We start from the raw sequence: 25,816 nt of genomic DNA on the forward strand, positions 1-25,816 counted from the left end.
ATTGAAGTAGAGAAAATAGTTTTTCTCCAGTGTTTTAATATTAAAGTAGAGGGAATATATTTTCTTGTTCGTTTTAGTATAACTGTATATGCTGTGATTAATCTCTAGTCTTTAGAAAAAGGTGCAGGTTCTGTTTAAGATATGGCTGAGCAGTCTGTTCCCACTCTTAACAAACACCCTAATACCTTACAACATGTTTTCTCCTATTCACAATGGCTGATGGAGAGCTTGACATAACTAACGCCATAATGATGCTCTAAGTAATCTCTAAAAACTTTTTTTTATTGCACCAGCTGCACCGGTCTCTTCCAGTGTTGCAGAGCTCTCTTTGGTCTCTCTTCTCTTCTTTGTTCTCTTGAGAAATGGCCTTCAGCCTAGAAGATGGCAGCTAGAAAAGACGCCTGACATTTTTAATCTATAGCTTTCTTTCTTGCTCCCTATCTCAGCCAGAGTGGACTTGGCAGGACAGTTCCACTAGGCAAGAGATTCTTAGGTGAGTGTTTTTAGCCTGTTACAAACACACTGATTAGAGTCCAGATGTCTCACATGCATATCTTTGGTTTAATAAAGAGTTTCTTGTAGTTGTTTCGTGACGTATAAGACCATCTGTGGACTGCATGATCAAAACATTAGGTAACCCTGATGTTCCCCCTATAAAACTCTCCCGCTAGCTCTTTAGAATTAGACTGAATTTGGGAGAAATTTAACCCCCTCTGTCTCTTGAACGGAAACCCTGGTGGTATAGTGGTTAAGTGCTACGGCTGCTAACCAAGAGGTCGGCAGTTCAAATCTGCCAGGCACTCCTTGGAAACTCTATGGGGCAGTTCTACTCTGTCCGATAGGGTCGCTATGAGTCAGAATCGACTCGATGGCAGTGGGTTTGGTTTTGGTTTGGTCTCTTGAATACAGGTATTCAATAAAGCTCTCTTACTGCTTACCTCCTCCTGTCTTAGTATTGGCTTTGCGGCAGGCGGCTCGAACCCGCGATTTGCAATAACACTATGAGTTGAAATCAACTCAAGGGCAGTAGGTTTTTGTTTTGTTTTGACAAAAGAGCACAAAGAAAAATTTCATTTTAGCTTACAGTGTCGAGCCACAGGAAATAAAAATATACATCGTGTTCCACTAACACTAACAAATTCACAAGCGAAGAGTGAGAAGGTTTGATAATCCAAACCAAAACCACACCCGTTGCCATCGAGTCAAATCCAACTCATAGCGACCCTATAGGACAGAGTAGAACTACCCCATAGGGTTTTCAAGGAGTGCCTGGTGGCTTTGAACTGCTGACCTTTTGGTTAGCAGCTGTAGCACTTAACCACTACACCACCAGTGTTTTCCATTTTGATAACAGAGGCTGGGAAAAGAATGCAAAAAAAAAAAAAAATACAGATGCCATGCTAAGGAATTTGAAGTATATTCTACAGGTTAGTGGTTCTTAAACTTTAGCGTGTATCAGAATGAATGACTCCTAAGGCTTGCTAAAATACAGATTGCTAGGTCCCTTCCCAGAGTTTCTGATTCAGTAAGACGAGGGTAGGCCCTGAAAACTTGCATTTCTAGCAATTCCCAGGTGATGATGGTCCTGGAACCACACTTCGAGAACCACTACAGAGCCCTGGTGGTGCAGTGGCTAACCATTTGGCTGCTAACCAAAAGGATGTTAGTTCAAATCCACCAGTTGCTCCTTAGAAACTGTATGGGGCAGTTCTACTCTGTCCTATAAGGTGGCTATGCTTCAGAATTGGCTCGGCAGCAGATAAGTTTGGATTGTTTTTTGCTGTAGGTAAAAAAAAAAATAAAAACAGCAAGGGTAAGGGGGTGGATTTGTTGTTGATGCCGCTGCTATTGCTTTGACAACTTTGTAAGTTGGGATAATTTTGACAGCAACACAGTGAGAGAGTGGAGATGAGAAAAATGAATAGATTACTGAATAGTCCATTTGACAGATAACAACAACAAAAAAACCAAACCTATTGCCAATGAGTTGATTCCAATTCATAGTGACCCTATAGGACAGAGTAGACCTGCCCCACAGGTTTCCAAGGCTGTAATCTTTACGGAAGCAGGCTGCCACATTTTCTCCTGCAGAGCAGCTGGTGGGTTAGAACCATCAACCTTTCGGTTAGCAGCCAAACACTTAACCACTATGCCAGCAGGGCTCTTTTGAAGATAACAGGGGTCGGCATTTGAGCAACTGCCCCGAGTGTGAACAGGCGCTAACAGATTCAAGAAATAAGGAGGCAGAATTGGGAGAACTGAACTTACTGGCTATTTTCAGTAAAAGAGATAGATGTGTTGAAAATTATTTATGATCTCTTACAGCTACAAAGTTAAATTTTTTCAGAACAAAACAGCCTGCCTCCATCATAAACAAATATTTCAATCTCCAGACATCTTCTACCTCATGAAGGAAGGACTGTTGACTAGCTACTAAAGGATCATTGGAGAAAAAAACAAAAACAACGCATATTTGTGTCAATACTTACTTGTAGTGCTAATATTTTAGCCTACAAACTACTAATGCCCACATAAGGTCTTAGCAAATTTTTCTCAAGCTCATAGTTGAGATTTATATGATATCTAGTAAGTAAAACAAAGGTGAGGTTACAACGTGTACTTAGTAAAGTCCTTTACCTAAATTTATTACATTTAACACAGAAGAGTTTGCTTTCTCCCCAAAGCGCTACACCGCCTTCATTTTCTGCCCTCCTTTATTAATCTACCTTTTCCCCTACCTATTTTTTTTTAATAGTTTCAGTTGCTGAATGGTTAATTAGGGGAGAATTTTCATTCTGCTGGTGACATACTTTTTTTAAAGGAATTTTCTACCAAATTAATAATCCCTGCCTCTGTGAGTTGCCTGGCCCCCTCGTTCAGTCCTGCCCTTAAGGTATGAGCACACCTACCAGAGTTCCTTTCTTTGTGGACTTTATTGCACAATTATTAGTGACTTCTCTACACATTCTTAAATGTTTTTGGAAGGCCCCAAGAATGACAAGAAAAACAGGACCCTTATCGCAACTTGCATAGCTAAAAAAATTCACAGTTGAAAGAGAATGCTAAGCTTCTGAAACCACCCCTCCACTTACCACCATGAAGTACAGAACACAGTCAGCTGAACAAAGGGTCTCAAAGACAAAGGTTATTCTTCCTAGTTCAGAACCTGTGGCTCCAGTCATAGATGTTGGTGGTCTATTTAACATAGAAGAACAGCAATATTTATAATATATTCAGAATACAATTTGGAGCAAAATTAACCTACTTTTTTTCATTAAGCTAAAAACTACACTCTTCTCTTCCTCTAATCTCTTCCCCCACCACACCTCCTTCCTCACTTAATCTCTGCATGCCCAAGCTAAAGCAAAAGAATAAAAATGAGAAAAGATTCTTGCTGGGAAATTTCAAATATGGGAAACTAAAGCAAAAGGGGACTAAAGAATTTGTAACATTCTATTTCATGTGCAGCACTGAGAAAAATAAATAAACACACTAAAAGAGACTCCTGCGAACAACCTGGACTATGACTTCTCTTAAGCATCCAAGAATCATGGTTATTGTAGCATTCGAATATTATTAAAATTTTTCAGTGTCATCCAAGTAATACAGAACATAGTTTCTCAATCCCTGAATCTCCAGATAGTCTTAAATAGAATACACTACCCTATGACAGTTTATTTGCTGAGTTCCTTATGATATTAACAATTTTATGATGGCAATCCTATTTCAATTATTTTTATGGGAAACAGGTGTGAGGATTCTTACAGAAGAGAATCAGAATTCATTTCCTTACTTAAATCCTGGGATATGCAAGTTTAAGATCAGGTAGTCATTATCTGAGCCTCCAGCCCCACTCTGGATATGATCTCCAGCCACCTCCCAACCTGGAAGTGATAAAAGTCATTTTTACTCATAAAAACCCCATTAATGTTTTCTAACAATGCTTTCAAATACGGTCAAAAAGAAGCATCAGTACTTATATTTAAAGTTAGAAATACCCCCAAAAGAATTCCCTTTTTTTAAGTTCAGTTGCATACTGCATGCAGTTAGACTCCTTGATACCAGTGAAGATGTTCATATGATTCCCCAGGAGGAACCAAGTAATACATTGTTTTGCATAAAAGTTATTTAATAAGAGAAATAATAATGAGCCATGACTTTTTTAAAATTGAAACATATGGTCTTTACCTATTCTAATACATTGAGACAGAAAATTTTAGTCTTCAGGTAACCAGTGCGAAAGAAAAACTTCAAGTTACTTAATAAAGAAGATTTAGGGTCCAAAGTTCTTTCCTACAGTTGGCTATATTGCTATTCCCTAGTTAGTCTCTGCTCATGCATTTGTTCTCTTATTTTTTCATTCATCTAACATTTATTGAGTGGTAAGCTCTACACTAGACACTGAGAATAGAAAGATAAGACAGGGTCTACCCTCTTCTGGGTGGGTACCCTCTTCAAGGAGTCAGAAGAGTATGAGAGACAGGCACTGTCAACAGTTTGGGGTGCAGAGCTGTGCACAGGTTATGTGAGGTCTGTCCTCTGCACAGGAACGGCCAACATACCAAAGGCTGAAGCAGCTGCAGTAAAATGAGGAAAGGAGAAGCATTTTCCTACACTGTCAAGTAAGGTTAGTGATTAACCGCAGTGTCTTAGCATTGACACTTCTGTCTTCAAAAGAACATGTCAGCATCTGGTATTTCAAGGAGGTATCCGAGAGAGACCTTGGAAGAGATTATTATGAGTGCTAGAATGGTGATTTGGCAACCTGTGATATGTTATAATCGGCAGTTTATAGAAAGGTGATATGCTGAATATACATAAATCAAGGTAGTCTAAAAATAATGTGTACTAATCTACTTCTGAGAGAAATGCCGATTGTTCTGCTGTCTAAATGTTCATGTGGTTGTAAAAAGAGATAAGCAGGTACCAACTCCAAATACTAAGTGCTGAGAAGCCACAACACAGTCCGACCCAGGGGGAAAACAGGCCCTTCACTGCAGTGTAAGTAATGTGAGAAGCATTTAGGTTTAGAGAAAAGACTGCAAACTTGTGGTGGGGTAAGGAGGAGAGGGATATTCCCACACGGAGGAATTCTATACCAAGAAAAGGGAGAACTTTAAGAATGTTCCTCTAAAAACACCTGCCTAGTGTTCAGAAATGCCAGCTAAGGGATGAGATAGCAGGAAAGGGCAAAGAGAAGAAAAGAGTAGATGGATGGTAAAGGGGTAAGTTTGGAGGGGACCAATACTTCTGCAGGAGGAAGCAAACATTTCTCAAGTTTGAACATCTCCCATAAGGTTCAAAGACAGGCACTGGTGATAATAAAGGAATTCATGCTTTGCAGGTTTAGACTTGGAACTCCAGATCACCAGTTACAGGAGAGCTACAAGGAAAAGACACACAAGATAATGAACTGGACAAGAAGAGCAGGACAATGACCCTGAAGGAATCTGATGGGCTAGTATTAATGGTACCTTAAGGTATGGCCTAGAGCTGCCCAAGGGAAACATGTAAACCACAAATGTGAACCACATGTGTTGTTTTAAATGTTCTAATAGCCATATTAAAAAGTAAAAAGAAGCAAAATTAATTTAAATATATATAACCCAATTATCTAAGATATTCTCATTTCAACATGCACCAATATTAAATATTACGTATTTTACTTTTTCATACTAAGCCTTTGAATATACTAGTGTGCATTTTACACCTTCAGCTCATCTCAATTTGGACATGCCACATTTCAAGTGGCCAATATCCACATGTGGCCACCGTCCTGGACAGCACACCTACAGGACATAAAGCTGAGATCTGAAAGCGTGGCATACTTAAGTTAGGAAATACTGCCTATCGCCATGCCCTAGTTGTCATTTTCTCCATACTCAATCATAAGAACATTGTAGAAGTGTGTCAATGAAAATGTTCATTCCAAAAAAAACTTACTTCTAATCTCACACCCTTACATCTACTTTTATTTTTATATATTCCCTTCTTTTTTTTGGTCCTTATGCATAGTTTTTAAAAAGTACATGTAATTTTGTTTCTTTTCTCAGAGTGAATTCCACATTTTCCCTGTTTCCAATTATACTTTATATTTTAAGAATTTTTTTTTACAAAGTAAACTTGTATTTATTACAAAAGTGTGAAAGCTATAGAAAAATTTAAAAATGAAAATTATGTATAATCTTATCACTCAGAAATAACCACTGTTCAGATGTTAAGTGTTTGTTTTCACTATCTTTCAATGCATATGTGTTTTTGCATCACTGCAATCTCATTAAGGAGCCCTAGTGGTTCAGTGGTTAAGTGCTCACCTGCTAACTGAAAGGTTGGCCGTTTGAACCCACCAGCCACTGTGGGAAAAAAGGTGGGAATCTACTTCTGAAAAGATTACAGCCTTAGAAACCCTATAGGGCAGTTCTGCTCTGTCCTACAGGGTCACTATGACTGGAATCAACTCATAGATGGCAGTGGTTTTTGGAGATCTTATTGTATATTACCTTCTGTATCACAGTTTTATAAATTGTTATTGCATAAGCATGTTTTATTTTTAAATACTTCATCACCATGTTAATGACTGAATTAATATTTCACTGTGTAAATAAAAAAAGATTTTTTTTTTTTTGGTGTAAATAGACATAATTAATTCCCACAATTTATCAAGTTACACTACAGGGCTTACCGCCTGTTGACCACACATCTATTTGAACCATTTAGATTGTTTTTATGTTTTAACTAATACAAATAACACTACAGTGAAGCTATGTTTGGTAAAGCTTTTCTGTAGTTCACACTTGCCCTAGAAAAAAATTTCAGTGATGGAATTATTAGGACAAATGGATAAATATTTTTAAACCAATATTTTGTGCTTACTCTGATTTTGAGAGCAATGTGTGTTCATGAGGAATATTTATAAAACATAAACCAAAAATCTCATTGTTGTTGACTCAGTTCCGACACATAATGACCCTACGAGACAGAGCAGAACTGCCCCATAGGGTTTCCAAGGAGTGGCTAGTAGATTTGAACTGCTGACCTTCTGGTTAGGAGCTGAGCTCTTAACCACTGCGCTACCAGGACTACTCATAAAATAGAGAAAACTAAATTTAAAAGTGAAGTAATTCATACTTCCCAGCACCCCAGCCCAGGAATGAACTGCAAACCTTTAGGTGTATTTCTTTTCAATCTTTTTCTACTGCATATTTTTGAAAAATATATCTCAGGTTTTACTGTATAATCTACTGTTTTCTGATTTCTTCATTTAGTATTGCTTTCTGATTTTTCTCATTATTAATATAAAAAACACTTTTCCTTTAAACATCCTTTCTACATTTAATTTTAACAATTGTAATAACATATGGTTACATCGTAATTTTATTTAATCATACCTCCATCGTTAAATATTTAGTTTGTTTCTTCCTATTATTCACTCTTATAAATAACACTAATATTAACAATCACGGAGCACGAATTCCTTTCCAGAAGTGAAATTAGTAAGCTGAAGGATGGGAACATTCAAAATTCTTAAAATATACTGCCAAATTGTTTTGCATATAGCTGCCATTTTTAATGACTGCATAATATTCCATCCAATTAGCATATCATAACTTTTGCAAAAATGATCCAATTGCTGGATATTTTGATTATTTCAATTTTTTATTATAATAGACAATGCTCAACAAACATCTTCATAAACATACAGTAACTTGTCTCCAATTCTGAATTCCAGTGCATGAGTTCCAGGGCAATCATATGAAATTCAGACTAAAAAAAAAATTATATATATACATATATATATAGTCTAACTCATATACCAAGTCAGTTAGAACACATCCACTCTGACTCCATGACCACGCCCGCTCTGACTCCATGACCATGGACATGAATTTTCAGAATTGAGTATTTCTGAAAATCAGCAAAAATTTAAAATATAGTCTCTAAGTGAATGAGCAAGTAAGTGGGTAAATCAAGTATTATTAGAATTAGACTAAACTCTCTAAAAAAATCTAACAAAACTTTCAGATATTTACTAGGTAAGTGAATACACACACGTATTACTGCTTTCACAGAGTCATTTAGATAACCTGGCCTACCCAATCTTATTTTTCCAATAGGCCTTAACTTCCTCAACTTAAAATTCAATTATAGGAGCTTTTAGGAACATAAATCCTAACAGTCAGGTAAAAACTATTACATTTTTTATTCTTCCTTAGGATAAGTTCCTAGAAATGGAATTATTGGTCAAAAAGAGGAATATTTTGTAATCTTTAATATAAATTAAGGCTTTGTCTTCCCCTCCTTTACTTATCTGTTTAACAAGCATTATTCAAGGACATATTATTTGTCAACCTCTATACTCATCGCGAGGGGCCCTGGTGGCACAGTGGTTAAGAGCTCAGGCTGCTAACCAAAAGGTCGGCAATTCGTATCCACCCACTGCTCCTTGGAAACCCTATGGGGCAGTTCTATTCTGTCCTACAGGGTTGCTATGAGTCAGAACCGACTTGACGGCAACGGATTTGGTTTGTTTTTGGTATGCTCATGTGTACATATCACTTCCTACATCCCAAGCCTGTTTATTTTGGGTAGGTAATAATTTAAAACAAATGCAATTCCGAAGATTTTTCTCAATACTAAAATATAACATGGATAAAAGGACACATTTGAATATAAAACCCTAGTACTTATAATACCTTCCCCTCGCATCAAGTTTAAAAATACACACATAGATACTGTCATCATTCAACCAGCAAATGGTGCAGAACATCCAAGTCTTAGCTCTCTAAACACTTAAAATGCAAAAACAAATAAAATTCAGAACCACCCTATAAGGACTCTGCTACATTTTGAACCTTTCAGGAAGCGGAATTCATACATATTTCATAAACACAGGCTTCGTAAGCAAAAAAGTTTGAGATCATCTAACCCCTCACTGTGGCTCAGTGACAAACCACTTGAGACAAATACAGGCAAAAATGTTTTCAGAGGGCTGAGTCCAAGAGTGATCATCACTGCTGCCAAAATGCACCACGTGAGCTGATTCTGAACTCACCATTCATCCCGTCACACTTTGAATTTCCCACATTGAAGCAGGAAGTTTTCATGTTGCCAGGAAGGACATTCCACCATTTATATTCAAATCCGAGTGCAGGCTCTGTTCCTGCTGGACAAGGTCTACACTCTACAGGAGACAAGCAGGCAAACGATTACAATTAAACTGCATCTGGACAACTTCCTCTTGCCCTGTACCAAGTACTGCTAAACTTCTTTAATTAGCAGAGAGGGATGTGGGAAGGAGAGATATTGGATTAATTCCCTTAGAAATTGATAACTTTTTCAAAAGCAATCTGGAAAGAAAAAAACCCTGGATCTAACATATGCATATATAATTGACCAATGTGGGGGGAGGGGGGAGAATACAGAATCTTTTAAAATAAACATTTCCCTTTAACTCTAGAAGTAACTGCTAATCCTAAATCCCCTCCACAATAAAAGTAAGTCAACGTCAAGTTCTCCTATATGAAATCTTAGAATCAGTTCTCTCCACCTTACAAATAAGGAGATATTTCACCCTACCCATTGCTTATTAAACTTAACCACAACATTAATACCATTTAATTACGGACTAATTACTTGAAGTTCAAACATTGACTATGCTGAGAAATGGCTTAGGACGTTGAAGGGTTCAGACACTGGAAAGAGTTAAGTTTATAAATAAGCCTGATTTAAATTAACATCTGCAACATTGAACTGGAAGGCTCTTTTCCAACGACTTTTAAATTTAGCCAAAACCCTCTGCATCATCATCTGAAGGGAATAGGGAGAGAAAATATTCACTAAGCAAGCACTTCCTGGTGCCAAAGTACCGCAAGAGACATCTTATTTAACATGCTTAACAATGAGCTAAATATTACTAGCCCTAATTTTACAGATGACAAAATTGAAGCTCAAAGAGCTTAAATAAAGGCATAAGTAAATTTTTTACTATTAGTAGTAAACAGGACATGGGTTCAAATCCAAATTAATTTGACTCCAGAGTCCTTTTTATGCTATATCCCAAAGGCTCTGGATATCAAATATATGGTCCTCTTCAAATTTTTTTTTTTCAAATTAGATTGATACCTACAACTAAAATGTATTGTAGTTTTTGTCTACTAAAATTAAAACAATTTCTGTAACCATTGTCTGTATTATTTGGTAAGTACTAAAAATTTCCCGATTGTATACTTTTTAAATAATCTACTGAGGGACTATTTTAATTGCCATATGATCAAAATTAGCAAGTTTTGCTACTACCATGGCATAAACTGTGATCCATTACTCCACATCTGAAGTAGAAGAAATAACTTTTTTTTTACTTATATAATATAAATGTGGAAACCCTGGTGGTGTAGCGGTTAAGTGCTACGGCTGCTAACCAGGAGGTCGGCGGTTCGAGTCCGCCAGGTGCTCCTTGGAAACTCTACAGGGCAGTTCTACTCTGTCCTATAGGGTCGGGACTCGACGGCAGCAGGTTTGGTTTTGGTTTGGGAATACAAACGTACTTTTACACACACACTGGGACAGGAGTGCTTAACATTAACATTAATATGTTGGAATTTTCCTATAAATCTCCAAAGATAAAAAGTCATCCCTTTAAGAGGCTGTTACACAAAGCTATCCACGTGATACGTTAAATAAGTCACCGCAGTCTAACAAGTCAATCATCATTTTGCTCAACTCTTCTTCAGTCCCTATAAGAAGTCGTGTATTTGAAAGGATACTTCTATAAAAACAATTTAGGACAAGGTCACAGTATTCCAACAAGTTCATTTTGCTAAAGGTCCAATTCTTGGATCAACTGACTTCCTACCCTTTGTTCCATCTGAAAACATGCCAGGAGGACAGGGGTGGCAAGACGACGATCCACTGTTATAAAATCCAGGATTGCAAGGCGGACAATTCCTCTTCTCTCCAGAAGGGGGCAACCTAATAGCATCTGTGAGGTCCTCCCTGCAGATTTTGGGCTCTATCCACTTGTACATTATCTGTGTCTGCCAAAAAAGTATGCAAATCACATAACATGCTGTATTTGCTTTAAAGTTCCAACAACAAAAATGTTAAACTGACAACTATGAAAAATCTAAATAAGTGACAGAAGGGCTAGGCTAAAGAGAATCTACAACATTAGCGACAAAATAAGAAAAAAAGAGAAAGCTTTTGGGAGGAAATAACCCTTACTCCCCAATTTTTTTATTCTAAGCTACAGATGGCTTTACCTGATAAATATCATGTCTGTTATTTCATGAAATCCCTCTTTAAAATATCAATAAGATGATTATGGCCCTTATTCTTCCATCCACTCATTCACTTTATTCCATAACCAATACAAGGTTTTATATTGGGACCTTCACTATTCTTTTCCCCTCCCCCACTCACAGCACATAATCACACAAAAAAAGATTATTAAATATATATATACGCATATAAATACACACACATATACTTATCAACCTTCAAATCTGAATCCTGTTATTTCCATAAATAAGGAGTCCTGGTGACCCAATGGCTACATAAGTACTCAGATGCAGACTGAAAGGTTAGTGGTTTGAAACCACCAGTGGCTTTGAGGGAGCAAAGACCCAGCAATCTGCTCCCATAAAGATTGTTGTTAGGTGCTGTCGAGTCAGTTCCGCAGCCTAGGACATCCTATGGGGCAGTTCTACTCCGTCTTACAGGGTCGCTAGGGGTCAGAATTGATTAGATGGCACACGACAACATTTTATAAATACTTGTAGTCGCTCTCTGAGTTCTTTCCAGTAAACTAATATTAGACTATAAGTGTTACAGCTAAAGCATTTTCTCCAGGGGCTACTAGATCCCGTTCCATGTGCTGTGAACATTAGGATGACACAGCCCCTGCCTTCAAGGAATTAAAGTGTTTCACATCTTAAGCTTTTATTCTCTCACATGGGCACACATCACCACATAAAACAAAGTGTAAGAAAATAGCTACACCTCAGCCAGACCCTAGGCTGTTATAACACTAGTTTCTCTCTTTTTGAAGCCAGAAACACTAACATGCCTTAGCCGTCTCAAAATTAAATTGATACGCTTAGCAAAAAAAAAAGTATTCTAAAAACAAAGAGAAAAGGAAAAAAATCAGCTCTTTTATAAGTAAATATCGTTTTTAAAAAAGACTAAAATTGCCTTTCATTAGGAATATAATCTGCTGAAAGTATTCTTTCCCCTTAAAAACAACTTCTAAAGTAATAAGTCTAATAATGAAGCTGGAGAACCAAATTTAAAGGCAATTCTCTATAGTTATTTCCAGTTAATAGAAAAATCATATAGTAAGCCCCTGTGAGCACTCAATTTTATTCTCAAGTATTCTCTTATGGAAGAGTAAATTCACTTTATCTGAAGAATGATACTTAAGGCAATGGTTTAAAAGGTAGATATCTCAACAGAATTATAAATAACTTTTTTTTCTTTTTCAAACTCTCTTTCACGCATTCATTTTACAACCTACGTCATGGTTCAATTTAACCAGCCACTTCACCCATCTGCATCTCCGATTATCTGTAAAATAATGGCCACTCCTGCTGGGGCTTTCTAAGTAGCTGAACAAATAAATTAGATCCTATATCCATAAGGGGCTCTCAGCTCCATGAGAAAAGCAAATGAAATTCGGATATATCCAAGCAAGTGAAACATTGTATTTGGGGGACTGTCTTTTAAAATTTCTGGCTTAATATACAAAACAAATCTCAAATTCAAGTCAATTCACTAATTTGCTGATTTATTTTTACATCAGTTAAAATTGCTTTGGATTACCTGTGAGATTCTGCAGAGCTGGGAATAACCGATTGCCACGTGGGGGTGGGGATGGGGGATGGGGGATGGGGGATGTCACTGAGGCTGAGTGCCAGTTCATGAGCCTGGGGCACACCATGTCATCCTCTCAACCTCTCCGGGAGGTAGGTAATATTATCCTCAAGTTTGTAAGCAGGGAAACCCCTGATTAGAGCTGGTAAACAACTTGCCCCCCAACCATACACCTCTAGTAAGTGGTAAAGCCACTAGTCAGAAAGAGTCAGTTTGGTGAGGGTAAAAATTAGAAAATATGCAAATACATTTGAACAAGTGAGCTAACCACGAGACTTTCGATCAAAGTAAACTACATTTCAAGAACTTAGAAAATGTCCACCGCCTTTAAACTTTTAAACACTCAGAAGTCAAGTTTCAAGTGCTCAATGGTAAAAGTTTCATTTACAAAGCCTCTTGTTCCACATGGCAGATTGATTCTCCCTCTCTCTTTCTAATGGAGACAGATGCTTTCAAGTCTGGCTGACTAGGGAAAGATAGTAATTAATATTAACGATACTAAGTGCCAGATGGCTCACAGTGCAGGTGAAAAACCAACTATCAATTCACTCTTCGTCAAGTTGAAAGAGAATTATGAAATGTTTTATGAAACCAAAACCCTAACAGACCAAAATTAGCTAGATTACCATTAAACCTACAGAAGAGTTAGAGTGCCCACTTATATTAACAAAACATATCTAAAAAATGTGGAGGTATCAATAGGAAACTATTTCTAGTATCAAAATAAAATTCTAGAGTTTGGAGGGTGAAATTCTTCACAAACTTTTTTTTTTTTAATAATGATATTTTCATTGAGTTTTTGGTGAAAGTTTCCTCACAAACTTTTAAACTGGGCATGTATAAACGTCCCTGCCCAAAGGCACCATGTCTGTATAGGCTGGCTAAAGTCATCAGAGCTAAATTAAATGTTTTTAAATGGCCTACCAGCTGCCACCCCTAGTGTGCCATGATGTTCTGGCTCAAATGGCCCCAGACAGGCAGGCTACTAAGACAGAGAGCAAAGGCCCTGAGATTGGAGGGTGTCTGTTTGAGAAAGAGCAAAGAGACTGGTGTGGTTAGAGGAGAAGCAAGTAAAAGAGAAATAGGCTATACTATCAGGGAGGTAATAGGGTGTTGAGTGTGGAACCTAGAGACGTAGTAAGACAGGAAACAGAGGGTCCCCCAAATCTGCAAACAAAGTAACAAGAAATGGGCCAGGGCACAGAAACAAAGCCATTCCCCAGAACAATGAGGCAGGGTATCTAAAAATAGCCCGCAAACCTCTTTAAAGTTGCCTTTCAAAAGCAGCTGGAGAAAACCAGGCGCAGGGACCTGTGCAGAATATCCACCTGTGACTGCTGAGCGACCTTCCACCAGGGGCAGTGAGGGGCTGCAGCCCCAGCCGGGGAATTGAGCCCGGGGAGTAAGAGACCAAGCAGGCACGACACTCCATAATAAGTCCTGATATAAATCCCAGAGGCCTCCGGGACAGGAGCCATCTAGGAAAGCTGCTGCACATGCACCTCAATTAACATATCCCCACCTGTGTCTATGAATAAACATGAATCTTTTCCCGCCCAAGAACTTGTAAAAACTCAGGCCCTTGTTTTGTTCTGGGAGATGGCGGTAAGCATTGCTCTAGGCCCTCCTCATCTCCACTTGCAAGCCTCTTCAATAAAGCTTTGCTTGTGTGGAAAACTGATTGCCTTACCTGCTCATTCTTGACCAGTGAGAGGCAAGAACCTTATTCCAGTAACACTACTAGTTGCCTCCTTACCCCTGCCACTGGGAACTCATCATTTGTCTCTCCTTAAATTAGCAACCATTTTGCCACATTCTGTTGGACCTCTCCTTCAAAGTCATACTCAATATCCACATCTGCCCTAACCACATTCTCAACTCACCTGCTTACATATTAGCATCCACTTGGATTTCTTTTCTATAAAGCCTTTACTGTTTTTCTCTTTTCCGTTGTGGTTACCTCTTTATTCCCTTTCCAAATGCCCAGAAGTCTAGGCTTTCTTCTTTTATGTTGGAGTCACTGTGGCAATTTAACATTGTGTTGGAGGCTCTAGCCAGAACATTTGGGCAAGAGAATGTTCTAAAATTAGATTGAGTATGGCTGCACAATCATGTAAATATACTAAAGAAGCTGAATTCTACGCCTTCTTGAGACAAGGTATTAGACTATATAACTTCATCTCTGTTTCTAGAAAATTCATGACGATCATCGAGGGGTTGCTAGTGATTTTGTATCAGATTGTCTTATAGTTTGTTTTCCCTTAATTTAACCTTCAATATTACAAATTATTCCAAGTACCTGACACCTGCAACACAGTATTTCTCAATTATATAGCAGTAGTAAGATGTAGTAGACGTACAAAAATAGGTATAAAGGAGTATGGGTTTTAGATCTGCCTTTCTTCCTATACGATTTAAGTATTTATGCTTAAAGTTAAGTATACTTGGGGCCTACATTTCTTAATTAGGAAGATGGGAAAACAACATGGAATTTCTCAGAGACTAGGGATTTCTGAATTTGTTTGAAGTAAAAATTTCCCCGTAGTCTTTTTTTTTTTAAATGGTTTTTTAACATCTTAATTGAGATACAATTCTGATACAATTCATCCATTTAAAACGTACAATTCAGTGTCTTTAGGTTGGTGCAGCTACAAGGCAAACACCAATGATGGTAGGCAGTCACCAGAAACTAGGAGAGAGGCATGGATCCTTAGAGCCTCCAGAAGGAATCAACACCCTGATTTTGAACTACATATGTTATTTCATTAAGTTCCCACTGCTTAGCATTTTATTTACTTCTGAAGTTAAAAACATGTATCTTGAAATAGGTCTGAAATCACTTTTTTAAAAAATCACTGAGTTTGTGGACTCTAACTAGTATATTGTATGTTGTATACCAAGAGCACATCCAGAGCTCACCGAGACTCGACAGGAAAACATAATTTGTGTGTATGTGAGTATACAACATGCCTGGATGTGTACATGTGTAAATATATCTATGTGTGTGTACTGTGTGCATCGATAGGCTTACTTTCTTTTAGCTTAGGTCAACTAGATTTTGTCACATTGGTCAACTACTCACTGACATATAATAAAAATTGGCTTTGGATATTTTCATTATATCAAAGGTCAAGATTCTTCACTAGATCTCATTCGTTTAATGATTATTATATATAATAAACTAAATTTACTTTTGTCTTACTTTTCAGTAAGGCAACTTTAGCTAGAAAAAGTTTAGCTAAAAAAAAACATTATTTCAGATTACTTTTCAGCCCATCTTAGCAGCACCTCTCTACACAGATTTTCTAAACAGAAATGGTATTAATTGGCCATTAGTGTAGGGCCATCAGGATCTTGAAAACCCTGGTGGCGTAGTGGTTAAGCACTGTGGTTACTAACCAAAAGCTTGGCAGTTCAAATCCACCAGGTGCTCCTTGGAAACTCTATAGGGCAGTTCTACTGTGTCCTATGGGTTCGCTGTGAGTCGGAATTGATCCCACGACAACAGGTATCAGGATCTTACCTTATAGTTAAGAGCTGTTAGTCTGAGTTATTGTTCCTATTGAAAGTAATAGTTGTACTTCTCATTGAAATTTTTTACTTATTTAAATTGGCTTTCCCTCAAATTATTCTGAATCAGTAAGTACATGCCCTACCATAAAAACCAGAATGCACTTGGTCTTAAGCATACAAAAGTAAATTCCTTTTAAAAAATAAAACTTAAGGACTTAAGGGGAAGATTAATAAATATTTACTACAAATAAAAAGTATAGATTATATCAGAGACTACATCAGCCTGAGGCCAGAAGAACTAGATGGTGCCCAGCTATAACCGATGACTGCCCTGACAGGGAACACAACAAAGAATCCCTGAAGGAGCAGGAGACCAGTGGAATGCAGACCTCAAATTCTCACAGAAAGACCAGACTTAATGGTCTGACTGAAACTAGAAGGACCCCGGAGATCATGGTCCCCAGACCTTCTGTTAGCCCAAGACAGGAACCATTCCCAAACCCAACTCTTTAGACAGGGATTGGAGTGGACTATGAAACAGAAAATGATTCTGGTGAGGAGTGAGCTTCTTGGCTCAAGTAGACACATGAGACTATGTGGGCAGCTCCTGTCTGGAGGGGAGATGAGAAGGCAGAGGGGGACAGAAGATGGCTGAATGGACATAGAAACAGAGGGTGGAGAGTGTGCTGTCTCATTAGGTGGAGACAACTAGGGGTATATAGCAAGGTGTATATCAATGTTTATATTATAGACTGACTTGATTTGTAAACTTTCACTTAAAGCACAATAAAAATTTCTTTTAAAAATCACCTATATGAGACCAACAGTCACCGATTACTTTATAACAGAGATGAGAATGTAAGGGGGCAGGGGAACTAGGTTAATGGGAACTAGGTTAATGGAAACTGAACAATCAGAATGGAAATAATGAGAATGTTCATGCATTGTGAAGAATGTAACCAATGCCACTGAACAACTTGTGTAGAAGCTGTGGAATGGGAACCTAAACTGCTGTGTAAACCTACACTGAAAATACAATAAAATATGTTTAAAAGGAAAAAAAGCTTGTAAGCGGCTATCCAATGTACAGCAATTGGTCTCTATTCTCCTACAATAACAGAGGAAGGAGGAGAGGCGGGAACAGGAAAACAAAATGGAATGTGCATATAATTACCTCCATTAATAACTGCCCCCTTTGCCATGAGACCAGAATAACTGGATGGTGCCCGGCTACTGTTACTGGACATCTTCATCAAAGATTCTGAAGAAGAATCTTTGATCAAAAGAGGGAAAATGTGGAACATAATGTGAAATTCTCATGGACTCTAGACTTTCTGGAGTCATGGACGGTGATGTTGTTGTTGTTGTTGCTGTTGTTAGGTACCATAGAGTCGGTTCCAACTCATAGCGACCCTATGTACAACAGAACAAAACACTGCCCGGTCCTTCACCGTCCTCACAACCCTTGATATACTTGAGCTCATTGCTGTAGCCACTGTGTCAATCCATCTCATTGAGGGTCTTCCTCTTTTTCATTGACCACTATGGAGGGTGAATGAACCCCTGAAACTATCTCCCTAAGAAAATTTTCAAACCTTAAACCAAAAATATTCCCTGAAGTCTTCTTAAAACCAAACAATAGTTTAGCTTAACTAGTAAAGAATGTCTAGCTTAATTCGTAAAGAATATCTGCCTTGAGCACTGAGCTCTTTTAACATCTATCTATATGGGATGAAACTGACAACAGCAACTCGAAAGATCAGATGAAACTTAGGGGGCAGTGAGTTTATATTAATGGGGCAGAAACAACTCAGAAAAAGAGAGTGAGAATGGGTGCACAATGTGAAGAATGTAAACAACGTCACTGAATTGTACATGTAGAAATTTTTTAATTGGTGTTATGTTTTGCTGTGTATATTCTCAACAACAATAAAAATAAAATAATTTACGAAAAAAAAAAAGCATAGAACCTAGGGATACAAACACAAGAAAAGAAAGCAACAAATTTCCTTGACCTAGCTTGGATAATATACATACTTATATACATATTTCTTGATCAAGCTAGGTCAAGAAAATGAATATCATTATTTCAAAATACATAAACAAACACAAGGATTATTTCAAAATATGCAAACATACACAAAGAACCCTGCATAGCAGCCCCTTTAACGTCAGTCTCTCCTTACTGACAGAAGCTGGCACAGGCTGATTCTTTAATTAAGAGAATGGCAGGTCAACTGTAGAGTACATAGGGGCATTTCTCCCCTGGATAAGTGCCATTTATATGGTAATTACTTTGCATTTCCTAAATTCAATTACACAGTAATCTGCCATAACTAAATTAGCCTATGGCTGCATAACTTTTATTGACAAAACCTACTGAGTAACCAGATAATTAAAGAGAAGTTACAGGGTATTTCCATCCTGTGAGTCACCATGCACATTTTAAGGCTGTGCTCTTCCTGATGTTCAGATTACTTCTGAAAAAGTTTAACTATTAAAAAAAAAAAAAGCAGTAATGTATTGGGCACTGACTGTGTTAGTAACTTTCCATTCAATATGTCATGTATTCTCATAGCAGTTTTATAAGTCGATGCTAATATTATCCCCATTTTACAGATGGAAAAAACTGAGGTTTAGAGACATCAAGTAACTCGCTCACAACACCAATAAGCAGTAGACAGGCAGGCAGGCTTCAGAATCTAAAGACATAAATTTCTTCCATACTACCCTGCATGCATGTGCTAGAATCAGCTAACTTAAGCCCTCATGAGTAAATTAGAAAAAACCCAGTGCCGTCGATGAGTAAATTAGAGTCTGCTCAAAATTGGGAGGAGGATTAAATAAATTCGGGATGGAGGTGACTGAACACTACCTATATGTACCTTTCCTTCTTCATCACATGGAGTGTGGATCTGGAAATAGTCTTTTGTGGTGCAGGGAGGGCGTTTGATGCACTCACTGGATCCTTCTTCTGCAACATAAAAATACATTTCAGAAATGGTCCACTGCTTTGTGAATCTGAGAAAAGGCAAAAAATAAAACGAAAAAGGAAACAACTATAAAAGGAAAAGTAACCTTACCAGAATAACTTAGGTAGAACTGCAAGGCCTAAAGAAAATAAGAGCCTACATTTTTATTTTTCCTAGAACAATCAATGTTTCTACGATATATATGATGTGAATCATAGTTTTTCTAAGAAGACATTAGATTTCTTCCATTATCACTGAACTGGAAATTTGGAACAAGTTAAAAGCTCTTCAGTACATCTCTATGCCAGCCAACACCTAAAAGTACAATACAAATGTTTTTCTTTCTTTCTTTCTTTTTAGCATTAGTATTCCACAGGTATGTGGATATGTTTGTACCCAGTAACCAAACCAGGATATGTATAAACATATCCACATACCTGTGGATGTGGAATAAAAAAAATTCTAGACAAAGGGGAAAGTAATGCAGAAGGGGATAACAGAAAGTCATAAATTTCACCCATTTAATACTGATTTACTTCAGCACTCTGGTGCCTGGCCTACCTTTCACGTCATACTTTAAGTGTGAACTTCCAGCACACGAACGTACACTCTACAATCACAAATTCAGAAAAAAAAAGAACAAAGAGTGTAAACTGGCAAAGACCAGTCTTACCTGAAAAATGGGAGTCTTCTTTACATTGGATGCATTCTTTGGCTCCTTTCTCAGAATAGGTGTTTCTGGGGCACACTTGGCAGTTGAACGAACCTGGTTTGTTGCTAAATGTGCCTGGCTTGCACGGAAAGCATTCTGATGTGTATGCCACCCCTGTGTGATAAGGGAAACAGAGAATGGGGGAGAAGACCCAATGCCAATAAGGAGATCTGCACCTACCCGCTGCTTCTGTCCAGAAGGAAATATTAGCAGCACAATAGTAGACCACCACAAACACACTATCTCATTTATTTATTCGATACTGAGAGAGAATTAACTATGCACAAGAAACTGGTATAAATACTAAATAAAACACTTTAAGTGGAACAAACACTTAAAAGACCAAGATTTGATAAGAGATAATAACTCTATAAAGTGAGGGCTGTCTCAGAAGGCTACTCCACTAACTCAAAAATAGAATAAATCCTAAGATTCCCTCAAATACTAAAAACCTGTACTCTGATCTTTGTGGCTACCAGTTCCTTTTTCTCCACTGCTCATCAAGTCACAGGTGAGACCTCACAGACCCTAGGAATCCCTTCACTTTCTTTTGGTTTGTAATTTCGGCCTTTGATCTAATGAGTTAACGTCATGGGAACAAGTACACTTAAAAATAAATAAACAAACCCATTGTCACTGAGTCAATTCCAACTCATAGCAACCCGATAGAACAGAGTGGAACTGCCCCACAGAGTTTCCAACGAAAAATATAAGCCAAACTTCAATAAAGGAGAATCACTGTTTTAATTAAAAGTGGGCCTAACTGAGTATGAACCACGCCAGAATTTATTAGCCATTCTCCAGGGTCAAGAAACACCTAGCTGGGGTCAGAGAGGCACAAAAGGTTAAGAGACACAGTCAGACCAAGATGGCTATTTTATTATTTTTATGGTGGTACAAGGAGCTCTGGTGGTGCAGTGGTTAAGCTCTTGGCTGCTAATCAAAAGGTTGGCAGTAAAAACCCACCCAGCTACTCCATAGGTCAAAGGCCTGGTGATCTACTCCCAGAAAGACTACATCCCAGAAAACCCTTTGGGGCAGTTCTGCCCTATCACATGGGGTCACTATGAGTCAAAAACCAACTTGATGGCACCAAACAACAACAACATGGTGGTGCAATGGTTAAGCACTCAGCTGTTAACCAAAAGGTTGTCTGTTTGAACCCACCCGGCAGCTCTGCAGGAGAAAGGCCTGGCAATCTGCTCCCATAAAGATTGTTGTTGTTGTTGTTGTTAGGTGCCATCCAGTCAGCTCAACTCATAGCGACCCTATGAACAACAGAACTAAACATCGCCCAGCAATGCCTGGTCCTGCACCATCCTCGCAATCGTCTTTATGCTTCAGCCCACTGTTGCAGCCACTGTGTCAATCCACCTCGTTGAGGGTCTTCCTCTTTTTTGCTGACCCTCTACCAAATATGATGTCCTTCTCCAGGGATTGGTCCCTCCTGATAACATGTCCAAAGTGTGTGAGACAAAATCTCCCCATCCTTGCTTCTAAGGAGTATTCTGGCTGTACTACTTCCAAGATAGATTTGTTCGTTCTTCTGGCGGTCAATACTCTCTGCCAACACCATAATTCTTCTTCGGTCTTCTTTATTCGTAGTCCAGTTTTCTCATGTATACAACTGAAAATACCATGGCTTGGGTCAGGCGAACCTTAGTCCTTAAAATGACATCTTTGCTTTTTAACACTTAAAGAGGTCTTTTACAGCAGATTTACCCAATCCATCATTTCATTTCTTGACTGCTGCTTCCATGGGCATTGATTCTGGATCCAAGTAAAATGAAACCCTTCACAACTTGAAACTTTTCTCATTTAACATGATGTTGCTTATCGATTCGGTGGCGAGGATTTTTGTTTTCTCTATGTTGAGGTGCAATTCATATCGAAGGCTGTGGTCTTTGATCTTCATCAGTAAGTGTTTCAAGTCCTCTTCACTTTCAGCAAGCAAGGTAGTGTCATCTGCATCACGCAGGTTGTTAATGAGTCTTCCTTCAATCCTGATGCCATGTTCTTCTTCATGTAGTCCAGTTTCTCAAATTATTTGCTCAGCATACAGATTGAATAAATATGGTGAAATGATACAAACATGATGCACACCTTTCTTGACTTTAAACCATGCAGTATCGCCTTGCTCTTGGTCTATGCACAGGTTCCACATGAGCACAGTCAAGTATTCCGTAATTCCATTCTTCTCAATGTTATTCATAATTTGATATGATCCACACAGTCAAATGTCTTTGCATAGTCAATAAAACACAGGTAAACATCTTTCTGGTATTCTGTGCTTTTGGCCAAGGTTCATCTGACATCAGCAATGACATCCCTGGTTCCGTGACCCCTTCTGAATCTGGCTTCAATTTCTGGAAGTTCCCTGTCAAGGTACTGCTGCAACCACTTTTGAATGATCTTCAGCAAAAGTTTACCTGTGTGTGATATTAATGATATTGTTCGATAATTTCTGCATGCTATTGGATCACCTTTCTTTGGAATGGGAACAAATATGGATCTCTTCCAGTCGGTTGCCCAGGTGGCTGTCTTCAAAATTTCTTTACATAAACGAGTGAGCACCACCAGCGCTCCATCCATCTGTTGAAACAGCTCAATTGGTATTCAGTCAATTCTTGCAGCCTTGTTTTTCGCCAGTGCTTGAGTTCATTTCAGACTTCCTCCGGTACCATCAGTTCTTGATCATATGCTACCTCCTGAAACAGCTGAACATCACCCAATTATTTTTGGTATGGTAACTATGTATTCCTTCCATCTTCTTTGGATGTTTCCTGGGTCATTCAGTATTTTGGCCACAGAATCCTTCACTATTGCAACTTGAGGCTTGAATTTTTTCTTCAGTTCTTTCAGCTTGAGAAATACTAAGTGTGTTCTTCTCTTTTGGTTTTTTAACTCCAGGTCTTTGCATGTGTCATTACAATACTTTACCTTGTCTTCTTGAGCCACCCTTTGAAGGCTTCTGTTCAGCTCTTCATTACTTCTTTTATTCATTTTAGTGACTCAGTGTTCAAGGGCAAGTTTCAGAGTCTCTTCAGACATCGATTTTGGTCTTTTCTTTCTTTCCTGTCTTTTTAATGACCTCTTGCTTTCTTTACGTATGTCCTCGATGTCATTCCATAACTTGTCTGGTCTTCAGTCATAAGTGTTTAATGTGTCAAATCTATTCTTGAGATGGTCTCTAAATTCAGGAGGAATATTACCTAAGCTTGTACTTTGGCTCTCTTGGACTTGTTCCAATCTTCTTCAGTTTCAACTTGAACTTGCATATAAGCAACTGATGGTCTATTCTGTAGTCAGTCCCTGGCCTTGTTCTGACTGATGATATTGAGTTTTTCCATTGTCTCTTTGCACAGATGTATCTGATTTGATTTCTGTGTATTCTATCTGGTGAGGTCCACATGTATAGCAGCTGCTTATGTTGCTGAAACAAGGTATTTGCAATGAGGAAGTAATTGGTCTTGCAAAATTCTATCACGCAACATCCATCATTGTTCCTGTCACCAAGGCCATATTTTCCAACTACTGATCCTTCTCTTTTGTCCAACTTCTACATTTCAATCACCAGTAAATATCAATGCATCTTGATTTCATGTTTGATCAATTTCAAACTGCAGAAATTGGTAAAAACTTCAATTTCTTAACCTTTGGCCTTAGTAGTTGGTTCATAAATTTGAATAATAGTCATATTAACTTGTCTTCCTTGTAGGTGTATGGATATTATCCTATCACTGACAGCATTGTTACTGCGGGAGAGATCTTGATACGTTCTTTTTGACAACGAATACAATGCCATTCCTCTTCGTCATTCCCAGCATAGCAGACCATATGATTGTCTGATTGAAAACGGACAAAATACCAGTCCATCTCAGCTCACTAATGCCTAGGGTATCAATCTTAATGCCTTCTATTTCATTTTTGAAGGCTTCCAATTTTTCTAGATTCATAAGTCATACATTCCATGTTCCAATTATTAATGGATGTTTGCAGCTGTGTCTTCTCATTTTGAGTAGTGCCACATCAGCAAACAAAGGTTCCAAAAGCTTGATTCCATCCAAGTCATTAAGGTTGACTCAACTTTGAAGAGGCAGCTCTTCCCCTGTCATATTTTGAGTGCCTCCTAACCTGAGAGGCTCATCTTCCAGCACTATATCAATGTTTCATTGCTATTTTTAAGTTTTTCATTGGCCAATTTTTTCAGAAGTAGACCATCAGGTCCTTCCTCCTAGTCTGTCTTAGTCTGGAAGCTCCTCTGAAACCTGTCCACCATGGGTGACCCTGCTGCTATTTGAAATACCATAGCTTCTAGCATCACAGCAACATGCAAGCCCCTATACTATGACAAACTGACAGACAAGTGGTGGCCATAAAGACTACAGCCTAGAAAACCCAAAGGGGTAGTTATATTCTGTTACATTTGGTTGCTGTAAGTAGAAAATCAACTACAACATGGCTATAGCAGTGACAGGTATATACGTATGTGTATGTGTATTACTGTTGTTAGGTACTGTCAAGTTGATTACGACTCATGGCTACCCCATGTGTGCAGAGTAGAACTGCTCCATAGAGTTTTCAAGGCAGTAACCTTTCAGAAGTAGATCACCAGGCCTGTCCTTCAAGGCACCTCTAGATGGATTCAAACCGTCAATCTTTTGGTTAGTAGTAGACCACTTAACTGTTTGCACCACCAGGGACTCCTATGTATCTGTATATGAAAGCTCAATGCCTGCCACTGTAGACATTTCTCAAATGCATAACTGACTCTTATTAGCATGGAATCTTTTATCATGTTTACTTTTTCACACAGATTAAATAATTCCCTTCAAGGGTACAAAAACAAACAACATGTCTGGAATAAAACCAGGGTCTCCAGACCTGTGCTGATGTATAAATCTCAACTCCTCTATCTCTGCCCTATTAAGCTTTGAGCTAGCCAAACCAACATTTTAATAAGTATTTTAATTTACTATAAGGCATGATAGGTGACTACTGAAACTAGTTTGCTGTAAATACCTTCAATTGTGATATTTTTTACCAACACAGGCTTGGCCGCCTTAGAACCCATAAGGATGCCTGTAGTTCTCCAGTATAGTATGTTTGTGCCTGATTTTAGCATTACCTGCAAAGGGAAACACAAGACACCCAGGTCAGATAAACTATGCTACTTCCAAACTCAAAAGCTACTCCCTTATATACTTTTTCAATGCATTATATTGAAACACCATTAACTTATACCCATAAATTTAAATCTACTGCTAATTCAGACCTAGGATCTGCTGAAGTTCATATTTCTGAATTAAAAAAAAAACTTTGCCAAACATAATACTATATAAAATACTACAGAATTTGGTTTCATATAGAAGGAGAAGAAACTAAGGTCTGAAAAAAAAGAATGATTTTCAAACCATCTGCATGAACTATTTTGGTTTATATTTACAAGAGAGTCATCTTAGAGGGCAAAGTCACTCAGCCCATATGTGTATATAAATAAGCTATAACTATTTAGAAGTAGATCTTTGAACTCTAAAAGCAAAAACGCAAAAGAATTAATTTGCTTCTTTTAAAATTTTTTAATAAACAGCAGTACAAAGGCCAACCAGAGAATATAGAATTTTTCTTATAGGATGACTGGTTTTAACTCTCTGACTCCAGAGCTTAAATGATACTATGTCTAATATTTACCTCCTTTGCCACTGGAACATTTTTTCAATTACAAATCAAACTAATTTTCTAAAATTTCACA

General features: G+C 38.0%; 1 protein-coding gene across 3 annotated transcripts in view; it reads right to left on the reverse strand.

The window, feature by feature from the left end:
• ELAPOR2 (endosome-lysosome associated apoptosis and autophagy regulator family member 2) overlaps positions 1-25,816 on the reverse strand; it is a 185,676-nt gene that overhangs the window by 41,065 nt on the left and 118,795 nt on the right. For all 3 annotated transcript variants that reach the window (XM_064289935.1, XM_064289937.1, XM_064289936.1), the window contains 7 exons: positions 25,087-25,192; positions 20,026-20,178; positions 19,266-19,354; positions 10,853-11,033; positions 9,053-9,181; positions 3,794-3,884; positions 3,093-3,195 (listed from right to left, as the gene is read on the reverse strand). In XM_064289935.1, coding sequence (XP_064146005.1) covers positions 3,093-3,195; positions 3,794-3,884; positions 9,053-9,181; positions 10,853-11,033; positions 19,266-19,354; positions 20,026-20,178; positions 25,087-25,192 — 852 coding nt within the window. The remainder of the gene's footprint in view (positions 1-3,092; positions 3,196-3,793; positions 3,885-9,052; positions 9,182-10,852; positions 11,034-19,265; positions 19,355-20,025; positions 20,179-25,086; positions 25,193-25,816) is intronic.

The sequence above is a fragment of the Loxodonta africana genome, chromosome 8 (assembly GCF_030014295.1).
Source record: "Loxodonta africana isolate mLoxAfr1 chromosome 8, mLoxAfr1.hap2, whole genome shotgun sequence".
Taxonomy (NCBI): Eukaryota; Metazoa; Chordata; class Mammalia; order Proboscidea; family Elephantidae; genus Loxodonta; species Loxodonta africana.